Source organism: Mixophyes fleayi, chromosome 5 (genome assembly GCF_038048845.1).
Source record: "Mixophyes fleayi isolate aMixFle1 chromosome 5, aMixFle1.hap1, whole genome shotgun sequence".
Taxonomy (NCBI): domain Eukaryota; kingdom Metazoa; phylum Chordata; class Amphibia; order Anura; family Limnodynastidae; genus Mixophyes; species Mixophyes fleayi.
This window is the reverse complement of record NC_134406.1, coordinates 211,176,981-211,199,162: the sequence shown is the minus strand read 5'-3', so window position 1 is coordinate 211,199,162 and position 22,182 is coordinate 211,176,981. Positions and strand designations below refer to the sequence as shown.

At 39.0% G+C, this 22,182-nt stretch overlaps 1 protein-coding gene across 1 annotated transcript in view; it reads right to left on the bottom strand.

The window, feature by feature from the left end:
- GREB1L (GREB1 like retinoic acid receptor coactivator) overlaps window positions 1–22,182 on the bottom strand; it is a 109,654-nt gene that overhangs the window by 40,712 nt on the left and 46,760 nt on the right. The window contains exons 2-6 of the mRNA XM_075213393.1: window positions 18,505–18,578; window positions 4,652–4,811; window positions 2,942–3,142; window positions 1,461–1,637; window positions 310–486 (exon numbers count right to left, since the gene is read on the bottom strand). Coding sequence (XP_075069494.1) covers window positions 310–486; window positions 1,461–1,637; window positions 2,942–3,142; window positions 4,652–4,808 — 712 coding nt within the window. The 5' untranslated portion in view covers window positions 4,809–4,811; window positions 18,505–18,578. The remainder of the gene's footprint in view (window positions 1–309; window positions 487–1,460; window positions 1,638–2,941; window positions 3,143–4,651; window positions 4,812–18,504; window positions 18,579–22,182) is intronic.

Here is a 22,182-nt window from a genome sequence, read left to right as displayed (position 1 = left end):
CATAAGTTAAACATTAGTCCAAAATATTGTTTTCCTGGGGCCTGGTATTCCACCCGATACGACAAGCCACAAATGTCTGCTGCAATCCAGTGACATACAGTGTGTTGTCAAACTCCACCCTTGGGTGGGTGCAAATACATGGTAAGCATTAGGGACCCCTCACCTGATCAGCTGGAACAGTGAAAACCCGGAAAGTAATATGGCTTAAAGTTTAAGTTATGAAAGTCAACCACAAACTGAATTTTCAGGAAAGGGTTGGCTTTCTAAACTGGAAATTATCATCAATGTTGTTCAAACCAGCTGACTTACCTTTCCAGCAGATAACTGAACCTTTGCAGAGAACCCCTTGAGAGCTCCTCACTAGGTAATACTTTAAGTGCTTCTGCTTCTTTGGTTGAGTTGCAAGTTTCAGGTTTATATGATTAGAAAACTCTGTGAAATACCTGAACCCCCGCTCTCCACAGCCAACACAATTTCCAGAGAAACCTAAAAAACAAAAAAACATTGAGATTATCTACATATAAAATATAAAAGACATGCACTGAACACCTAAGAGCAGGGCCCGGCCCGGTCCGGCCAGAGAGTGCACGACCCAGCCACAGTGAGAGTGAGAGAGCATGAGAGTGTCACGCGCCGTCCACGCTGATCCCCTGTCAGTCGGGAACAGACGACTACCCCCCGCGCCTCAGCAGCGCTATGTTGCTAGGCAACAGACACGGTGCGGCTTCCGGTCAGCTCCATTGTCGGGCGCATGCGCCCTGCTGCCGGCCCGTTGCCTAGCAACGGGTCGCTACTCGGTTCCCATGCTTCCATCCCCTGGATCTTCCTATCAGCTGCTTCCTGCATCTATTTAAACCTGACTCTTGCGCCATTAGGGTGCCAGAGTAACAGGTTTCTACCTAGTGTTCCTGGTTCTCCTGCTCCTAGTTTCCCGTTTGTGATTCCTGTTATTGCTCTCCCGTTGTGACCCGGCTTGGCGACCATTCCTGCATCTGTGTGACCCATATTGTTCCCGCGACTTCGGCTTGTTGACTATTCTTCTGGATTCTCCCTGGTACCTTGCATTCCCGATTGGCTCGACCCGGACCGTCTGACTCTTCTACACTACACCGGTAACTGGCTAGTAGGACCACGACCTGCGTACCCTGTGCAGCGAAGTCCAAATCTCCTTGCGGGGGTCCCTGGCGAATACCAGGGGTACGTTAGACTCCGCACCTGCTGGTTCAGTAGTGCTAATACCGGTTAGTGCCCTGCTCTCTGTAGTCCTCTATAGGCCAACGGCCTGACAAAAAGTGTGCGACCCAGCCAGAGACAAGATAGTGCACAAGCCAGATAGACAAAAAGGGAGAAGTGCAGAATAATTAAACAGCCATCCTAAAGCTGGAATTTACTTACGCACAAGAAAACTACAGTTGAGAAAATTTTATGTACATCTCAGAATGGGTTTGAACACTACATACCTAAAAGTGCATTTTTCCCGTCATCATCAGGGAGAAACCTTTTATCCACTGCACAGACAAGAATGTGCTCTGGGATACTCTGAGTCTTCACTCCAACCAAAAGGAACCCTGAAGGAACGTCAATCTGTTCTTTGCTGAGTGAAACTAAACGTAAATCCTTCCCTGCTTGGCAGAAGCCTGAAAGAAATGAAACCGTATTATACTCCATTTTGTTTTGAGCGTTGGGGGAAATAAATACCAAAAGGGCATGCGCTGGGAAATCATAATCAGACTACTTCAGAAACCATGTGAAACAGAGAGGCATAATTTTCAAGTGGAGAATATAATGAACATATTGCATACATGGAATAAAGCAGCCCCTGTTGGAAAATAAGGATAGGAGAATATTAACAATCACAAAAAAATTCAGTGACCTTGTAACTCAGTGGTTACTTCTCTTACCCTTTTATGTCCCATTAGGGGTGCATTAATTCTTATAATACATGAGCAGTAGATACATGTCAAAGGGAAACTAACATTTTAGTATGTTCATTACCTTTATATTAAATTTGTAGAAAGTACTATATATAAATAGTGCATCACTCTTTGGCGCGGATGATGTATGGTCAAGCATGACCACCATAGTGAAATACATTATCGTTTATGAAGCAACAATCACAATAGAAGGCAGTGCTGAGAATATGCAGTAGTTCACATCAGTACCTGATCCATTGGAGGGAACAGCCTAAATTCCCCATCATGCTTAGGCTAGGGTCCATTTTGTCAGAAGCCAATTATCTTACCAGTATGTCTTTTGGACTGTGGGGGGAACCAGAGCTCCCAGATTAAATGCATGCATAACACCCGCTCCACAAAAATAGGGCCCTCGTTGGAATCAAACTCATGACTCTAGCTATAGCCAGAGCATGACAAAGATAAGGATATATTTTACAGGTATTCACACGGCTTAATTATTCTATAATGCAGCAGACTGATCATCATGAATATACTGTGGAGAATGAACAGAGACAATTCTAATATGGTTTATAATTTTAATATGGAGAGTGACATTATGAAAACTGGTGCACAAAAAAGGTGCTAGAACTTATCGTAAACATTTTTCTTGTACCTTAGTACCTCAATAAATGAAGGGTAACAGCACTTTTTCATTTGCCTCATTTTACATAAATGTTCCCATTAATACAAATTAAGTAGCCATATTTCAATATTATGGTCAATCCTAATATATGGACATTAGGTTTCTTGCACAGTACATCCAGACCTTGTAAAGTGAAATGGAAAAATAAAATGGACGACTAAGACAAAAGTTTGTCTTCCAAGTGTCTGTTGCTTTCATGAAATGAACTGTTTTAGCTTATTACTGATATTAAGGGTAATGTACTGCCCTTTTGTAGGTTAGAGGGCCCGTGAAGTGTACCAGTTTGCCCATCACTATTTTAGACAATTTGAAATAGCATTTTATAAGACAGACAGGCCCTTACCATCTAAAGTACAAGAGCCTTCAGGAGCGGGCTTCTGGGCATATGGCAAAGGAGGACTATTTGAATCGGAGATATCATCTTCATCCTCGTCATCTATTTCACACACCATCTGGCTGTTTGAGAAATCCAGGCTGCCATTTTGGGTGTATCTCTGGGAAAAATCCTTCTCTAGTTGTTCCACTTTAGGCTTTACATCTACACCTTATCAATAAGAAACACATATACACAACCTTTACACACGTTTCTTATGTATATAATCTAAAGAGTTTATGTTACAATAAAGATAACATGGTAAAAAAATTAAATTTAAGGAAATATAAATATTAGAAGTTACTTGAAGGTAAACATTCAACACAGACATTTCCTAAAATGTGGACATGTGACCAATTAAAGTGAGTCTCCATCATCTTTTTTTAACGACTAGATGAAATCTATAGATTAGTAGATTTCATAGTAATCATAATATTCAATAAGTGTCTAAACATTCCATTTCTTTGAATAAGGGTATCTCACTCTATATCTATATCCATCTCCCTATATCTATCTCCCTATATCTATGAGATAGAGATATTTCCTGGACTACTGTAAATCAAGGGATTCCTTTGTCAGGGACAACTAGTTCCCCTTGTACTAACCCCTGCTACAGCCTGTTAATTGTCAGATCTTCAGGGCTTAACAGTTTGTGGAGAACTTTTTAATTTATACAGAAAGCAGTGTGACTGGATAGCCTTTAATACCCCATTCATACTGCACCAAAATCCCGGGTTTTTCCCGGGGCAAGCTCAAACAACCCGGGTCTTGGTGCAGTATGAATGGTACAAGTCAAAAATCTCGGGTCTAAAAACCCGGGTCTTCAACCCGGGTCTTCAACCCGGGATTTATCGAGGGGTAATTCCCGGGTCGCACCCGGGTTGCCTGCACTATAAATGGTGCAACCCAGGTTTTTCAACCCGGGTTGCACAGAAAACAAGATGATTGGCTGTCTGCCTGTCTCTGGAGGATTTAAAGCAGGAGAATACAAAGAATGTATATGAAAAGAAGGGCAGTTTACAGAAATTTTATTAATGGCTATTACATACATAAATATACCATTGGGTATACATGATTGGAGATATATAGAGAAGGCATACCATCACTATTGTACTTTTTTATATATATATATAAATCATGCTAATAGATAGAGTATATTTCCCTTTAAAGGTTACTTGTCCTGAATAAAGTGCAGTGCTGTGTATTTATTTGGGTGTCTGATGTAGCCGATATCCCACATTACAGAGGTACAAAGTCTGGGAAATACTAGTTGTGTGAAAGGAAGCAAAGTTCAGGTTTTTCTGCCAGGATTTAAACACTGGAGCAGCATCCAGTCTTCATTTTTCAGCCAATGCAAACTGCTCTGCTGATGACTCCCACAAATTGCCAGGGCACAGACTTGTGCAGTATGAATGGGGTCAACCGGGGAAATTCCCGGGTCCGAGGTGCAGTATGAATGGTGTTTCTGAGCTGGGACGCTCCGAGCCCCGGCAAAAACCCGGGATATTGCCGGGGCGGCAGTATGAAAGTGGTATAACTGGTATTGGACACACTAGCAAGGCTCAATGCATTCAAAGCTTTCCAGGGTGTCCATATGTCTGGTTAGAAATCCTGGCTTGAAATGTTTCAGCTGCCCAGGCCCTGCAGTAAGAGATTTACACACTAACTTAGAACACTTACCTTCTGGAGAGAATGCAGCGCTTTCTGCATTAAGATAGAGCTGGGAGAACACCGGGCGTGGCACTACACTGTTACACCTTAGGGAAGCTTCTATAGAATTGTGAAGAGCTTCCTCAAATCGGGCAGATTTCAGCTGGCCTGCATAAGAGTTCCCCATGACCTATTACATAGGATATAAAGAGCTCCAGATAAGAAATTGCCTTCACGCACATACTTGGGACATTTATATATGGTACATATAAAGACAAGTTTATATCACAGATCAAAATGCATAGTCAAGAATGTTTAAGAGCAGCATTTCTGATATTTGGGTGATCCCCATTTCAATTGATTTTTCCCAAACACAGCACTGGCAGACATTTTTTGTAGTGAAACAATATTTATGAATGTGCAGCCAATCAGTTCACTAAGGACAGACATGTGACACAGTAGCACCAATTACGACTAGTTCTTTGATGCATTAACTAAACATTGATTCAGTCACAAAATGGCTGACAAGGCTACTTAAACAAAAAAAAAAAATTGGATCTGAGAGCGCCTTGCAACCTGGTAAAGACTAGACAACACATATAAAGGATTGAGTAGATGCTAACACAATGTTATCTGAATGTCACTTCTTAACACATACAAATCTGTCTTCGGCATTGCATGCCTCTTCTATGCACTGTTCTAACTAGTAGTCGTCGGAAGGTTACAATATTTCTGTGCTTCCTTATTGAGTCCCATCTGTCAAATGTAGGTGGGGGGAGGGAATTTGTTCTCCTTAATTCTGGGCAGGTGGTCAGCATAAAGAAGCCAGGGGACATGTCACAATAATAAGCAACACAAGGCAAGACAATGAATTAGAGCTAAACATGACAAACAGAGATTTGGAAGGTGTGGGGGAGGCACGTGTGATATGGTGAAGAACATCACAGGGGACATGTCAGAGAAGACTTTCAATCTATTTGTTGCACAGCTGTTTCCAGATCCAGGCCTCATTTACATAAACTGCAGGACTTCTTAAAGATTTTCCACAAGATCCAGCAGTGACCAAGTTAAGAATAGATTGTGGCCATATATTTTATTTTCTTAAATTGTTAATGTACTGCATTAAAACAGACGTTCTGGATCTTTCCATCTACCATTAATGAAATTAAATCGTAGCTCTATGGCTTAGTGACCAATTAGGCAGGTCTGACTTGATTTAGTAAGTGGATCCCAGCACAAAGTTTATATTATTATTTACAAGTCATAAAAGCAGATTTGTTTCCTCAGACATTCACATTATATTCTAGATGCAAATTCTGCACATTTTGATCATTTTAAAATTCAAGTCGTGTACCAAGAGAGCAACAAACACTGAAATAATGCAAGATAGTAAACCCTTGTAAAGAGAGTCCTTAGAAAACAGCGATTACATATAGAACAAGTTCCTTTTTGTTTTAAAAAAAAAAAAACCACAAACTTTTTGCAATTGTTTATTCAAATTGAGAACCAAACTTTAGCAAGACGGAAAAAAAAACCACTACAAAAAAACACACAAAACAAACAAAAAACCTCAACAACCCCTGCCTACCACGCATATATAATCTTAGAGAATGCACATAAAAATGTAAGCTTTGCCAACAGGCTACATTGCATAGACAGACAATTTTTACTTTATATCAGAAATTCACAGAGCAAAATTTGTTTAAAATGTGTAAAAAACACGTATATAGTTAGCTATCTAAAATAAAATTAAAAAAAAAAAAAAAACAATAATGGATAGAAACATTTTTTCTTTAAATTTATTTTTACATGAAAGCGGCCAAAACACTACAAGAAAAATATTCTTCCATTCAGAGCTGTAATAACTCATCCAAATGCATCCTGTGAACTTGCCACCACACTTGCTATAATTATAGCAATCTCTTTGTGCCCAATAAAACAGTAATATATCAAATGTCAGGGATAAGAATAAAACTTTCCTTTTCCCTAAGAATTCCAGAGATTCTTTTGCAAGGTAAACAAAAGCAGGCAATAATCTCCAGAGCAGGGGTAATGACTGCAGGCAATCTGCATGCCCCATCAAACATCCCAGACTATAAAGGCCAATGTGAACTGGAAGTGTTACAAGAAAACATGTATATAGCAAAGGCAAAAGGGACTGAACCATTAACCTCTCCAAACAAAAACAAGCTAATCACAGAGAGGGGATGGACATAAAGGAGGAGATGGGTTGGCAGGGCTCTACCTCAAAAGATCCAGAAAAATGTGGATTGTGAAGTCCACACCCGTGTAAATCATGTACTTGTACTACCGTTAATTGCAGCTGGCAATGCCCGCAAATCACAACCCTTTATAGAGAAACACATAATCTGAAGTGATCCCTTCCCCGAAAAACAACATTCATCAATGGCCAAAATTAATGGATTAAACAAATTTAATTTTGCCAACTAACAGAATACTTGCTCCTTGCGCAAATGCCTTGAGTGGGGTCACGTATGGTGTCCACACATGCTGCAAATTTAATGGGAACATTAAGATGTTGATCAGGACTGGCATAAAACAGTCAAACATTGATCCCTGTAGTCCTCATCTGATCCCATAGAATCAGACCATTGACCGTCAGCTTCGATCAGCTGATTCTTTCCAATATGCCCACATACTTGTAACCAAACCAGACAATGATCAGTGTATGGGCACCACAGAAAATGTAATCTATACTAGTGTATAAACGTGTTACAAACTTTATGCAAACGAATATAATAGTATAAAACAGAATATATTTTCAATTTTCACTGAAGGCTGCAGAAAGAATTAACATTCACGTCATCCAATCAAAAGTGCAAGTTGCTTTCTACAAAAAGAAAATAATGTTTTTACAAACAGTTGGCATAAAAAGTACCTGGAATTTATCAGAACTTGTAATCTTTAGTAAGAGGCTCTGGCCATAGTCACATCACATCACATTAATGTCAGCCATGAAAGGAATGTCATAGATGGGAGAGTATGGGAAATCATACTAAAAAAACACGGTAAATAGCAATGCATATAATTTCTCCATACTGTGCTGAGCAATCACAGAATCACTGAAGTGGGTCAAACTACATGTGTCATTCAATACAAATACTGTAAACTAGTATTAAATAGGTGGAGATGCCACACAAAAAAAAAGTCACAAGATTAGAGCTTTAAAAGCTTTACCTTATGGTTTACAAGCAGTCAGTAATGAAAATACAGAGTACAAACAAAGCAATTTCATGGATTAAATAGAGCGTAAGGGACAATAATTTATAATCAAGGCTTCTCAACATTGTGATGGTAATTATTGTACCATGTATCCCAAATATGTGAAAATTTATACAAGATACCCATAATCTGTTAAACCAATAGCAAGCCGCTCTTTTGTATGTAGTAATATGTTTAATGCCAAAGTGAATTACATAATAGATTGAAGAACTTCTTGAATTGGAGGTACCACTGTGTTTCTAGGACATATAAAGGTTTAATATGTCTGACAAAATCCAGTGACTAAAGCCTATTAGTTACCATTATGTTACTTATTTACTACATTGCTTAATATCCGACTAATGTGCCAGTGATTGCCACTGTGACCTCATGATCTCATCTAGCCCGAGACCTCTGGCTGCGCAGAATGTTGAAAAGCCATTTCCACAACAGGAGACTTCATCCTTCTCCCTGTAAAGAGGATGATCTGTGCGTCTCTCCATTGCCAGTCATCCATCAGCCTTTGACTGTGGCATTGATTCCTTAGCTTTGCTGAAAATAACACAGTCACTGCTCTCAAACTATAGTTTTATACACCAGATGTTTTATGGTACTAATCACAAGCTCCCTCCCTCCATCAGAACTTCCCCTAATCTGTCCAGTTTCAAACGGGCCCTAAAAACTCACCTTAACTTCCTACCTTATCTTCTGCCTCCGTTCCCCTACTCTCCCTCTCTCCCCTGCGTCTCTCTGTCTGTCCACCCCTCCCCTTAGATTGTACGCTCCTCTGAGCAGGGCCATCTCTCCTCCTGTTTCCACCACTTCTAACTCTGCTCTCCAGCTACTTAGCCCTCCTCCTTGAGGGTCCTCCACCCCACGTCCACTCTCGCTCCCTCCTCCCCCCTGGGGGTCTCCCTGTCTTCCACGCCCTCCTTCTTGGGCCCCGTCGTTTGCGGATCCTCCCTCCCCCTTCCCCGCCCTCTCTAGCTGTGCATTGAGCTTACTGAGTTACTGTGCTTACTGTACTGTGCTGTCTCCCATTGTATTGTAATTTGTTTGTCCCTGTACGGCGCTACGGACACCTTGTGGCGCCTTATAAATAAAAATTAATAATAATAATAATCATAAGCCATTGTACATAGTTATCACTGGTTCAGATGTCCAATCTCCATTGTAATCCTGTCAATGTAAGAAAGTTAAACTTCAGATATTCCTAGCAATACGCATGCGAGAAGATTCAACAGCAGTGGATTGAGTATCTCCCAAATTATACGTCAAAAAAAATATTTTACCCATGCTTCCTTCAACGGACCATTATGGTTTAAGGAATTGAAATGTTTTAAGCTTAACAGGGTAGAGCTGTCGATTGAGCCGAATTAGTTCTCAAGTCTAACGAAGAAACAAGTTGTAGTTCATATTTATTTTGCATGAAGAACCTTTTGCACAAGTCAGATTATTAATGTAAGCCGTAGCTGGCATTAGTGTAATTTTTATGTCTCAAAGGCTTTCTTGGTCTTACTAAAAACTGCTGCATTGTTATTAAGTAAAGATTTATTTTTTCATGTATTTAAAAAAAAAAAAAAAAAAAAAAAAAAAAGGGCAACTGTGTGTGCGCGCCTGTCAAATAATGCAAAATGTCATGCAGAAAGCTGAATCCATAGCAAATCCGATCACCTTGTTTGGTAAAAACAAGTTTAAATCAAATGGATACCATACTAATGCTACTGCACAAATGATCCTTTATTGTGAAGAGAGTTGCAGATCTGTTACAACTGCAGTATTTACAATTGCAGGCACGGCATCAGGGGAGTACGGCCAGTACTGCTGTGGGGGGCCCGGACAGACTAGGGAGGTCTGTCCGGACTCCCTGGACTGTCCAGGCCCGCAGTCACCGACTGTGCTGCCCTTTTTTTTTTTCTTCTTACCTTCTTCTCCGTGATGCTGCAGCTCCGCCTCCGAGACTCGGTTAGGCTGGGAGCGTGGCGCGGTGACATCACTGCGCTTCCCGCTCCCAGTGTATCAGTGACAGGGAACTGCAGCATCGCGGAGGAATAGGTAAGTTAATCAGCTATTCTTTTTTTTTTGAGGGGGGGGGGGGGGTGGGAAGAGGCCGGGGGACATTTACGGTGATTGCGGGGAGCGGAGAGGGGGATAAGGGCGCATGCATGGGGAAGGGAGAGGAGGGCGCATGCATGGGTGGGGAATGGGGGGGGCGCATGCATCGGGAAGGGAGAGGAGGGCGCATGCATGGGGAAGGGGGGCGCATGTATGGGGAAGGGGGGGCCCGCCAGATTAATTAGCACTGGGCCCCAGTTTCTGATAGCAGGACAAAGAAGAAAAAAAAAAAAAAGGGTTCTACAAGAGATTGCATGGAGGCCATCACAAAAGGGCGGACAGTCCTACTCTAGATTAAATTGTATTGAGCAATTTTTTTAAAAAAAAATTTATCTTATTTTTTTAAATAGGATTGCAAATGGTCATAATCAATTGCCAATTTATATTAACATTGACTACAGTATATTACCCTATATTTTAAAATACAACAAAAAACATAGTAGGTATTAAAATAAATTGTAATAAAAAATGCCCTTTAAAGAGGTTACTTGCATACACTGCTGTTTCACCCCTTGCACACCCCTCTCACCCATGAACATGTCAGTTTCTGATGGAGTCATCGGCTTACTGTAAGTAAAAGGGACCTGAGGACAAAGGGCAAGCTATAAAGTAGACAAGTAGACAAAGGCTGATGGTAGCTAAATCTTGCCCACAGCCATTTCCTGACTCAAATTCGAAATGGAGATGTGCAAAAGCTAAAAAACAGAATACATACAGAAGAAATTAAACAGAGTATAGAAAAGTACCAATAAAGTTTAAAAAAGTATGTTCTCTGCATGTTAGCATCCATAAATCCATGCCATTCTTTTTGACCCCACAAAAACATAAACTACTACAATATCACGAAAATTGAAAGTTTCCAGGTTACATACATACACTAAATACCTACATAAACACAACCAGCGACAAAACACCAGGTAACAGCATACAAGCAAAATAATCTCACGTAAACTTTTAACCTGCAGCTCTGATAGGGAAACAATACCACTACTACAAACATCTGTTCTGACCAGGACTGTGCTTATCTACTCCCAAGAATTCAGAACAGGGCAAGGCAATAAAAACACTGTCCATGTAAAATACACAAAACACGTACCTTATAATAGTCTACACAATATTAATGCAATTATAGTATGAATAGGGCTGTTTCTTCAGAACTCACAAGTTCCTGTAGTGTATGTTAAATAGAAAAGAACATTCATACTTATTATAAAAGACAGCTCCAAGAGTTGGTTTACCAAAAGTTTCCAAATCAAAGTACATTTAATTCAGTTGTTCAAGTCTCACATTTGGCAAAAAATTATCCCATTCCTTAAACAAAGGAGAACATTCCTGAGATAAATCAGGATTTATACTCAAACCTATTCACAGCAACATATTCAAGAGAATCCAAGGAGGGATCTTCTCCAATTATTAAACTAAAGCACATGGTGTTTAATTGACCTAACTCAGCTGTCCACTGACCTTCAATCATCGTGGAAGACTTTAGGGCACTTACCTCACATAACAAAATGGCTACACCTACCTATTCTTTCATAGCATAAAAGAGTATGCCAGCAGTTCTATCAACCATTAGGACTTCGTGCGGTGGTTATATCATCAGTTATTACTATAGCGCCACTAATTCCGCAGCAGTGTACAGAGAACTCATTCACATCAGTCCCTGCTCCATTGGGGCTTACAGTCTAAATTCCCTAATACACACACATACCAGGGTTAATTTGTTAACAGTCAGTTACCCTACCAGTATGTTTTTGGAGTGTGGGAGGAAACCGGAGCACCCGGAGGAAACCCACGCAAACACAAGGAGAACATACAAACTCCACACAGATAAAATCTGGAATTGAACTCATGACCCCAGCGCTGTGAGGCAGAAGTGCTAACCACTTTGTTATTTGTTATTTTCTTAATCCCACTTGTATTTTACCCCTTGTTAGTGGAAAAGGTGGTGTAATGTGTTTTTAACACAGCATAGTTTAACACCATACCAGTATAAATACCAGCTACAGGTAGAACTAAGTGTGTGTGCGCATCTATTTTCTTTTTATATTACACACACATATATACACTTGCATCAGTAAGTATGAGGATTGACAACTGTGTTGACCATCTCTGTGGAGTTCGTATGCTCAGGGCTGTCTTAACAGCATTATAGGCCCCTGGGCAAAGCAGTGCCCTGGGGCTCTACACATACTAAATGTATAGTACAATTACGTGTACGCTGCTTTCATCGAGGTCAAGATGTGAATTAGCAACAGCAAGATGGCGTGTACAGATAACAGCTGATACTGAGGCGATTGATCCACCTAAACGTTTTACTAAAGAGGGTTTGAAGGTTCTGAATAAATCTCCCGGAATAATATACTGAAAAGTTGGCAAGAAAATGGGGCCCCTATGCTTGTGGGGGCCCCTGGGCAACTGTCCAGCATACCCATGCTTTAAGATGACCGTGCGTATGTTCTCCCCATGTTTATGAGAAAACTATAGCACCTGTAAGAAAATCACAAACAGTACAAAAAACATACAAGTAGGTTATTGGACTTCCGATTAAATTAATCCTAGTAGGCGATTTTTGTAGTACAAAACTTAAGACCTTTTATTAAATGTACCCATTGTGGTGGTAAAAATAAATAAAAATAAAAAAGTTATTACTGCAATATAACATTTTAATCACCGTTGCTAAGCGACACTCAACATTTGCTACCATGAAGCGATCCGAAGCATTAAAAGGTTATTTATCATGCTGGGGCCCCTGTTCTGCTCCAATGAGAATATGCATAGGCCCGATATATGGGTGGAACTTGGAATTTGGCTATTAAATATACAAAAAAAACCAAAAAACTTTTCTACATAACTATACAATAGATATAAGTTCTATTTACCTCCAAAAAAAAAACTTTTTTTTAAAAAAAAAAAAAGCCCCCCAAGAGTGAATAGACAATTAAAAAGGTTCAAAGGAAAAAATACATAATGAAAAGACAGCTCACGACCTAAATTAATTGCTGTCCATGAGGATCAATAGATCCCGAAAAAGCAGAGGTAAATGCCCGACGATATATTCATGTCATGTTTAGTTCACACTTGGCCACTTTCTGGCTCTGTCCTCCGGGAGGACAGGTCATGTGACAGGGATAGGAGGGGGCGTGGTGACGTCTGCATCACCACTGCTCCGCCTCCACTATAAAATGCAAAAAACAACGTTACTTAACAGTGGGGATGGGGCTTAATGATGCAAATAAGCCCCGCCCCGATACTCAATGCCGTGAATATCTGCATTTTTTAGGATCTGGGAGGTTTGCCTACTCTTTTGGTAGGACTCCCCGAAAGTCAGGAGATTCCCAGAAATTCCGGGAGAGTTCGCAAGTAGGGTTTAGTTTGGTTAGCTTAGTATTTCACTTGTTCAGATAAACCCTTATTAAGGGTCTGTGCGCCCCAATATAAATACATTTGTATTTTTTTTCTTCAACTCTTTGTGCTTTATGCTACCTATTTCAATCAGTGAAGTCAATCAAAAGATAAAGACAACAATAAAGTATATCTGAACAGCCCCCCAAATGCGGTTTATTAATATAGAGCACTACAATGCGTCTCCCATCTTGGTAGTGGGGTCCCCTGTGATCTGGTGCAAACAGGAAATGGGACAGCCTCCAGCCATCCACATCGCTCTACTGAGAATGCACAGACAGAAAGTTAGGCTCTCAGCTGGTTCTTCCAAGTGACAAATGAACTGAAAGGACAATAGAACTTGAGCCGCATCCTTTGTGTGTAAAACTTACTCATATATAAAGTGAACGGAGGAACAAAAAAAAAAAAAAAAAAAAAAAAAAATATGTACATGTGAATGTACTGTAATAATGTTAAGTGCGTTGACTGCATAATGTACTTAACACAGTTGCATTCAGTATCAACTGTGAATATTAATATATATATATATATATATATATATATATATATATATATATATATATAATATTTATTATATTTTATTTTACAACAACTTCTGACAAACTGGTTAAGTCTAAAAGCTTCTTGTGGTTTAAATATCTACAATCAGCGCCATTGACACCTATTACATATAACAGTACAGGTGCCCTGAAAATAGGTTTTTGACAATACTTTTAGGTGGGTGCAGATTTCCAATTTAAATAGTAATATTTAAATAGGATTCACCTCCAGACCATACTTACCAACTTTCTGATCTTCAAATCCGGGAGCCTGCGGAGGAGGTGGGCGTAACGGGGGGCGGGGCTCCAAAATGCGCTTCATTTTGGACCCGCCCCATGGCGTAATGACGCAAAACGCGTCATTTGACAGCGGAGGGTGGGGCCAAACGCCGCGATTCACCGGGAATCGCAGCGTTTGGGACTTAATTCTGCCCACTTCACTATTTATCCAGATGCGGGAGATTATCACACTCTCCCGGGAGTCCGTGAGACTCTCGCAAAATGCGGGAGTCTCCCGGACATTCCGGGAGAGTTGGCAAGTATGAACCAGACATCACATTACCCCTTCATTCAGGAGAGTTATCAATTCTCTAGGATCTAGCAACATCATATAGGTATTATTGAGGGTCCACTAACTGTACGTTGGGTAAATTGTAAACATTATAATGCAGAAGAGTTCTGTACAGACTGGTTGTGGCAATAACCTTTTCCCACAATAGAGTCTACTAATAAAATAAAAAATAAATAAAAGTCAGAGACCAACCAAAACATTGAAGTTCACTGTGTTCAGCTGCAAAGCTTTTGTTTGCAAACAGAACGTTTCTCTGCTTGACACAGGATATCAGTAGAACAGCTATTTTGTCTAGTCAGATGAACTACAGACTAAATTAGATTTATTCAGAAATGAAATTCGGGTTATGTTCCTTATAAACTAGTTCTACACATATCACGGCTTGTACACAGCTACAGCACATACTGTAACTAAATAGATTTTGTAGTTGTTACAGAAACCAGAATATAAAAGTCTAGTAAACGCAAGCAACATTCCTGTAAAACTAGAGATGGCTGACCCCCGTGTTTTGGTTTTGGATCCCTATTTTTTCTAAAATCCCTATTTTTTTTGCTAAAAATCACTGTGAAGAGCCAAATGGTGCCTAAACTTGTTCTATGCCAGTGATGGGCATCCTGATATACTTCAGTAGCCGCATGGGCATCTCTCTAATCTTCAAATAAAACCGCACATTACCCTTAATCTCAGTAATAAGTTAAAACAATGCATTTAATCAAAGAGACAACTATATGTAACAATATATAAGCAGTTATTTTAAACAAGTGTTACAAGCTGTAACAAACAAACCTGATAATGCAGGAAGGAGCTGGGTAGCAGATGGAAGCCCAGCACTTTTCTAAGCCATTTCATGCACAGTACTCTTTAAAAGTAGCTAATTACATTTACAAGCAACCAGTTTATGTTTTGCTTAGTAGTTTGACATTCGGTCAGAAAAAAAACCAGCTGTGTCTACCACAAAGTGCATGACTTGGGCTGCAGAGTTCAGAGGACAAAACATATTTTTATTTTAGATTAATTTTATTTTATGTTTATCATTACTTTACCTCTCCAATCTGTTTTCCTCAAGTACAGATGTTGTCTACAAGGGCACATGGGATGCACAATACTAAGAGTGGACTTCTCAATAATGCCAAATGATCATATAAATACTTCCCTGATTTCACATAGCACAGCTCCAAAATAAAGCAACACCAAACCCAAATTATACAGACAACCAAAAACCCCACAGTACTAAAGAAACTAACTGCTGAACATTTTATTTATTTTGAGATATATATATATATATATATATATATATATATATATATATATATATATATATATATATATATATATATATATATATATATATATATATATATATATATACACACACATATACATATACATATACATATACATATACATATACTGAAATAAAGCACAGGCCAGGCGCCTCAGTGTAATTCCAGGATAATAGACTGAGTGTGTGTATTTATACGTACCGTCAAATTAGGATGTACAATCTTGGACAACGCTATGTCTGCCTTTTCTGCATTATCTTTTACGAGTTGAGATCCAGAGTCACAGTTCTCGAAGAAGATCCACTCGGAATAGAGTGGATCTTCTTCGAGAACTGTGACTCTGGATCTCAACTCGTAAAAGATAATGCAGAAAAGGCAGACATAGCGTTGTCCAAGATTGTACATCCTAATTTGACGGTACGCATATATATAAAATATATATATATATATATATATATATATATATATAAAAATTGAAAATGGTGTATGGCTCATCTTGCCAAAAGACAAAAGAGGCATTATTAATGTGTATTCATAGAAACCTCATCAAATCAGCATTTCATGAAAACCACTGCAGATACCTACCTGATTACCGTAGGTTACATATATTGTGGACAATACCACACCATGTACACACAAAACAACAAAGAAAACTGTTCCTTCCACTACTATTCAACCCTAGAAAAACAAGAAACATACAAATATATGCGAGCAATATACATTGAAGCAATATTAGTCATCATTTATCAATGTATAAATAAATATTCTATATTAAATATATTATATTAAAAACTAAAAGTATATGGATTATTACATACAAATTACAAATACTGAATCCTAAAAGTTTTTGAAAGACCTGTATTCAGCTAAAACTAAAGCACCAAAAACAATTCAAAAATCCTGATTCCTGTACAAAGTACTAAAAAATAAGGTGAAAGCACATTAGGAACAAGCCCGACATGGCATCATCGCCCTAGGAATTACTGAAAATCAGCAAACACTTGAAAATGTATAGCTTTTCCATGCCCTATTTGATTCATTTCTGGCTGCCAGGGTACCAGTGATAGCTTACAAGCTTTTAGCAGACCATGCATGCCGTTCTATAACATAACAGGAAATATTACAACATTTTAGATATATATTGAAGGAAAAGTACAAGACATATCTGCACATGAGTACTTTATACTGAGATGCAGAGGGAGCAAACTTGAACCGGCTGCCTGTGCTTCATTCCCAATGCATTCAGCAAGGTATCAGTAGAATAGCTATTATGTCTAGTCAGGAGAACTACAGACTAAATTAGATTTTTTTCAGTGCTGGGATTCTGGTTATGTGACTTATAAACTAGTTCTGCAATTAGACATGGCCAGCACCCAGCTAGGGCATATACAGGGTGATTCAAAAGTCGCAGTACACCCTTTTATTTCAAAAACTCTACAGGAAATTGGGAAACCTGAATACTCCAGTAAGGTATGGGTGACGTGGTCTATCTTTTACGGTATGTTCCAAACATGGGCTCCATCTTGAAATCGGCCAATCGGCCCAATTCCTGTAGAGTTTTTGAAATAAAAGGGTGTACTGCGACTTTTGAATCACCCTGTACTGTAACTAAATATATTCAGGTTTCTGCAACAATCACAGAATGTAAGTCTATTAAACACACATACACCTGTGCTTCATTCCGTCACAGGGTTTATAGGAAGATCAAAGACTTGTGACTTTTGTGTCACCTAAGAGGCAATAATTTCTAGCATACAGAACTGTACCAATATTTTAAAACTTCACAAAATGCCACCTTACTTTTTCAGCATTAATAAATTCACCTTGATGAGGGTCAAACCAGCAGTACTCGGGAAGTACCAAAAATGTCCAATTTAATGAAAGAGGAAGTCAACAAGGTAAAGTATGTGCTGGACAGTGACATTCACCTTTGCACTCTGGCCTGAAATGTGGAAAGGCAAACAGTGCGTTGCATATGGCGGTAAAACTGTATGGGCAGTGGTTTGGGATTAAAAATATATCTATAGGATATATATATATATATATATATATATATATATATATATATATATATATATATATATATATATATATATATATTATATATGTTTCACCTCATATTCCATATGTATCTGTATTTCTGCAGCTTAGGAGAGTGTGTGTATGTTTGCAGATACAGGCCTGTCCACTATTATTAATCCACGGTCAAATTTAATTCTAGTACAATATAGTAAAAGAATTTACACAGTTTAGATATAGTGGTAAACCAGAGTCACGGATTGACTGTGAGGAGAAAGAACGAGCCAATGCAAAAGTGGCCTGGGAGTTATTATTATTATTATTATTATTAATATTTATTTATAAGGCGCTACAAGGCATCCGCAGCGCCGTACAGAGACAAACAAAATCACAATACAATGGGAGACAGCACAGTACAGTAAACACAGCAACTCAGTACGCTCAATGCACAGCTAGAGAGGGCGGGGAAGGGGGAGGGAGGATCCGAAAACGACGGGGTCCAGTTAGGGTGGCATTCGGGGGTGGAGGAATATAAACTCAGCCCTGTTTGTACAACAGGGTAACGCCGCAGAGCAAAAGTTACCCTTACTTTACAACTGCACAGTGGGGAGTGAACCCATGTGTGGACACTACCACTACCTCACCACTCCTCACAAATGATTACCTAGTCACAAGTTTCACAATGAAGGACAATACACAGCAGCGCACTGAGCATTTCTCTAGACTTACCTATGTGCTTTCAGTTGCACAACATGAATAGCATCATTACTGAGCAAAAGTCTGTTAACAGGCTCTTCACCAACCTATGGGAAAAAACAAAAACCTTCATTAATTTAAAACAAAAGAAGCAACTACAGACTGTCCGCTAATTCATATAGCAACACAAAGTTGGTATCATGCAACTTTGAAACATAAACTTGTGAAATTTCAAATCAAATGCGTTTAATCCTGGTTATACACCTAGGCAATCTTACATCATATGCAATTTCTGTAACAATTTTACAAACAACTGAAAGTCCCAATGACAATACAGATTCATGTGTACACACTTACACAATGTACCTTTAGACCTGTGAACTTCATCTCTCATAACCATCTGCTGAAAAGATCCTGACTCTGTACACACTCTAAGGGGCCGATTCAATTCTGCCGCAAATACGTGTTAACAGTATTACCGTTAATATGGAGCCGCGAGATGTAAAAATTAAGGGTAATTATGTGCTGTTTTACCGTAATAACAGTAATACTGCTAACGCCGCATTATTCGTGGCAGAATTTAATCTGCCCCTAAGTATCTGCTGACCGTGAATACATACACACTTCTACATTTGTCATACATTGTTCCATCATTGAAGGTAGAATAGACTGAGGAGTCCGCGCTTCCCTATAGAAAGGATATGTAGGGTGCTGCCGTAAGGGAAAGAGTGTGGGTAGAGGTGGGCACTAACCCTCATTTTCTGTAAAGGACAAGAGATGGTAGTTTCCCTGGCGCATTTGGTGTATAAGAGGTGGATGGAGAGTGTTCGTAGTAAGAACAGGGATACGATAATAACAATTTATTAAGTAAGCAAAATACCAGCTTCAGAAATCAAGCTCCGGACCATAAACTCTATATGATGTATAAATAAACTCACATGGTGCAAAAAACACTACAGACACAAGTGATCAAAATAAGTAACCTCAATGTTCTCTCAGGTATAAAACCTGTATCTCAAAATAGAAAGCGTGTGTTTGCAGTCTTTCCCTAAATCCTGTACCAATCTATTCACAGTAGTCCTATTGAGTCAATGTTCCATCACTGATCGTGATTTCTAGAAAGGTTAGAACATCCAACTCAAACGATGCAGCGTGTTTTGATACAATAAAATATGATCGCAGGAGGATATTCACTCTTGCAATATTTGACCAAACTATCATTTATCGTGCAATCTGCACGATAATTCCATAGGTGTGTACCCAGTTTAAATGAATATACATTACCCCAAGATCAGGGAACCTTTTTACATTTTATTAAAGTATACTTCATTATGAATAAATACATTACATTGTAGCTGTGACCTAGCTTAATTCTCACTCTCTCTCTACAAAACAACTGGTAACTCACACTCCTATGGAGAATACCCCGTCTTGTGTCTTCTTATTGGTTCTAATTAACAATGCTCAACTAATATGAGTGTCACTTAACCCCAAATTAACTTCAAGTCTACATTTGAATTGCTGATACTTCCTGTTGAACTTTTGGTTTTATTCAGAAGGGGGGAGGGGAGTGTCTACGCTCCCATAAAGTTAAATTATTTGGAACATAGCATACCAAAAACAAAATAGAATAAAAAGGCAGGATATTGTATGATTGGTCCAATCATACAGTTGTAAAATGTTCCTTATATTTTACAAACCGATAACTGATTAAATCACATGTAGCTGAATTGTAATTAGCAGCGGCGCACGGAGGATTGTCGGGGGGGGGGGGGGGGGAGGGGGAGGGGGGGGTTTCCCCCCGCCGACCCAAAAAAACCAAAAACAATCCAAAAAAAAACCGAGAGAGAGCTGCTGCAGCAGCTCCGTTTCGCCAGCGCTGTCCTATACAGCAGCCGCGGCGCTGTCTAAGAAGCGTCTGCGGCGGTGCTGTATACAATACAGCACCGCCACGGACTCTTCTTTGACAGCGCCGCGGCTGCTGTATAGGACAGTGGCCACTTAGCGCAGGGAGGGGGGTTTCAAGAGACTCAGAAACCCCCCCTGCGTGCGCCACTGATTAGGCCCATCATTTGTCTATCTTAATAAAAAGACAATATTAAACAAATACACAATACATGTAATGGATGATCCCATTGGCACCCAAATTTAAAACAGAACCACTAGATGATTTTGTGGATTCTATGTATTTTACCAATAATTTGAACATCCCACACGTTCCCAACAACCTCCAGAAGAAAAACTATTGTGCAATGATTGATGCCACAGCTTCTCTAATATAAATAAATAAATAAAAAAAAATAAAAAAAAAAACACACATGAAGTCCAGGGACAAACAAAGATGAACATTTTTTTTCCCATGGTGTGCTGCGTATGCAAATAAGGCAGCACATCATGAAAGCTAGAGGGGAAGGGTGGGGGTAGGGTTAGAAATGGGGTTTTGGATGTTCCAAGTTGACCTTAGTTCTGTGTGACATGCTCATAATTTTACACATCATGTCTCTCCCTATAAAGTGTTGCAACAAAGTAACTTTTTCAGTTTGTAGACCTATTTGTGGGTAAGTAATATTTTAAGCCCTTGCACCAGAGACTGCCCCTAAACTGAAGCATTTCACAAGATGTACTGGAAACACACACACACACACACACACAACAAACAAAAAAAACCACAAAACACATACTAAAAAGTTAGTGCAAAAGAAAAAAAAAAAAAAGAAAGAAAAAAGGGGGAAGCTACTTTGAAGAACATGCTCTTCACTATAATTAAGTTTCAGATACTTTCATATGTATTTAAATTGAGATGTATAAAATAAATTGTCGAAAAGTAAAGAAAATGATACAAGTAAAAAGCAAGTTACAGCTGCATCAGTTCCCCCAAATAATCAATTTCACAACTAATAGAGAAGAAGAAAAAAAATCAATTTACAGAATTCTCTAAAGACCTGCATTCTGCCATTCTGATGCGGGTGGCCTTGTCTCTCCACCAACATGAAGACAGTCACAGATGGCCAGCGAGGTCAAAGAATATTGCTTCTGAGAAAACAGTAGGCTTTCACAAAGATCTTAATGATTCAAAATCTGTAACAACTGTAATCCAATCCTGCTATTCATGGGCCTGAATGAGCATTTTACCCCGTGACACGTGCTGCACACTTCACCTGCTAGTGAAGATATTAGTATTCAGTATAATCAGATGAAAATACACAAAGACCTTTGGCCTTGGGCAATAGCCATCCATTCAAAGAACACTTTTTCTTAAATGGCCGGCTCTCCTTTGTGGTCATTTACTCTTTCATCCATTATTTAAACCACTAAACCCTCAGCAGTCCCCAATCATGAGTGTTTGAATCTTTTTAGAAACCAATTTTACGTCTTAACGCAGCAAGAAAAGGATTCAGTGTATCACTGTTTGCCATGCGTATGATGCTTATAGTATGACACCAACCGCATAAATCTTTATTTCTCCAGAAAGCCAGATTTTATAAAGGGCTTATTATTATTATTATTATTATTAAGGTTCCCTATTGTAGATTTCTATAAATAAAATATTTAAACAAATGTATCAAATACTATTTATTCAGCAGCTGCTAAGTAAAAAAAAAAAAAATAGTTATTGAAGTGCAATTTATTTATGATGCAGTATCTTTGTATAAATAAAACAATTATCCGATACACAAAAAACAAGAACAGAAAACAAGTAAAGCCGCCAAC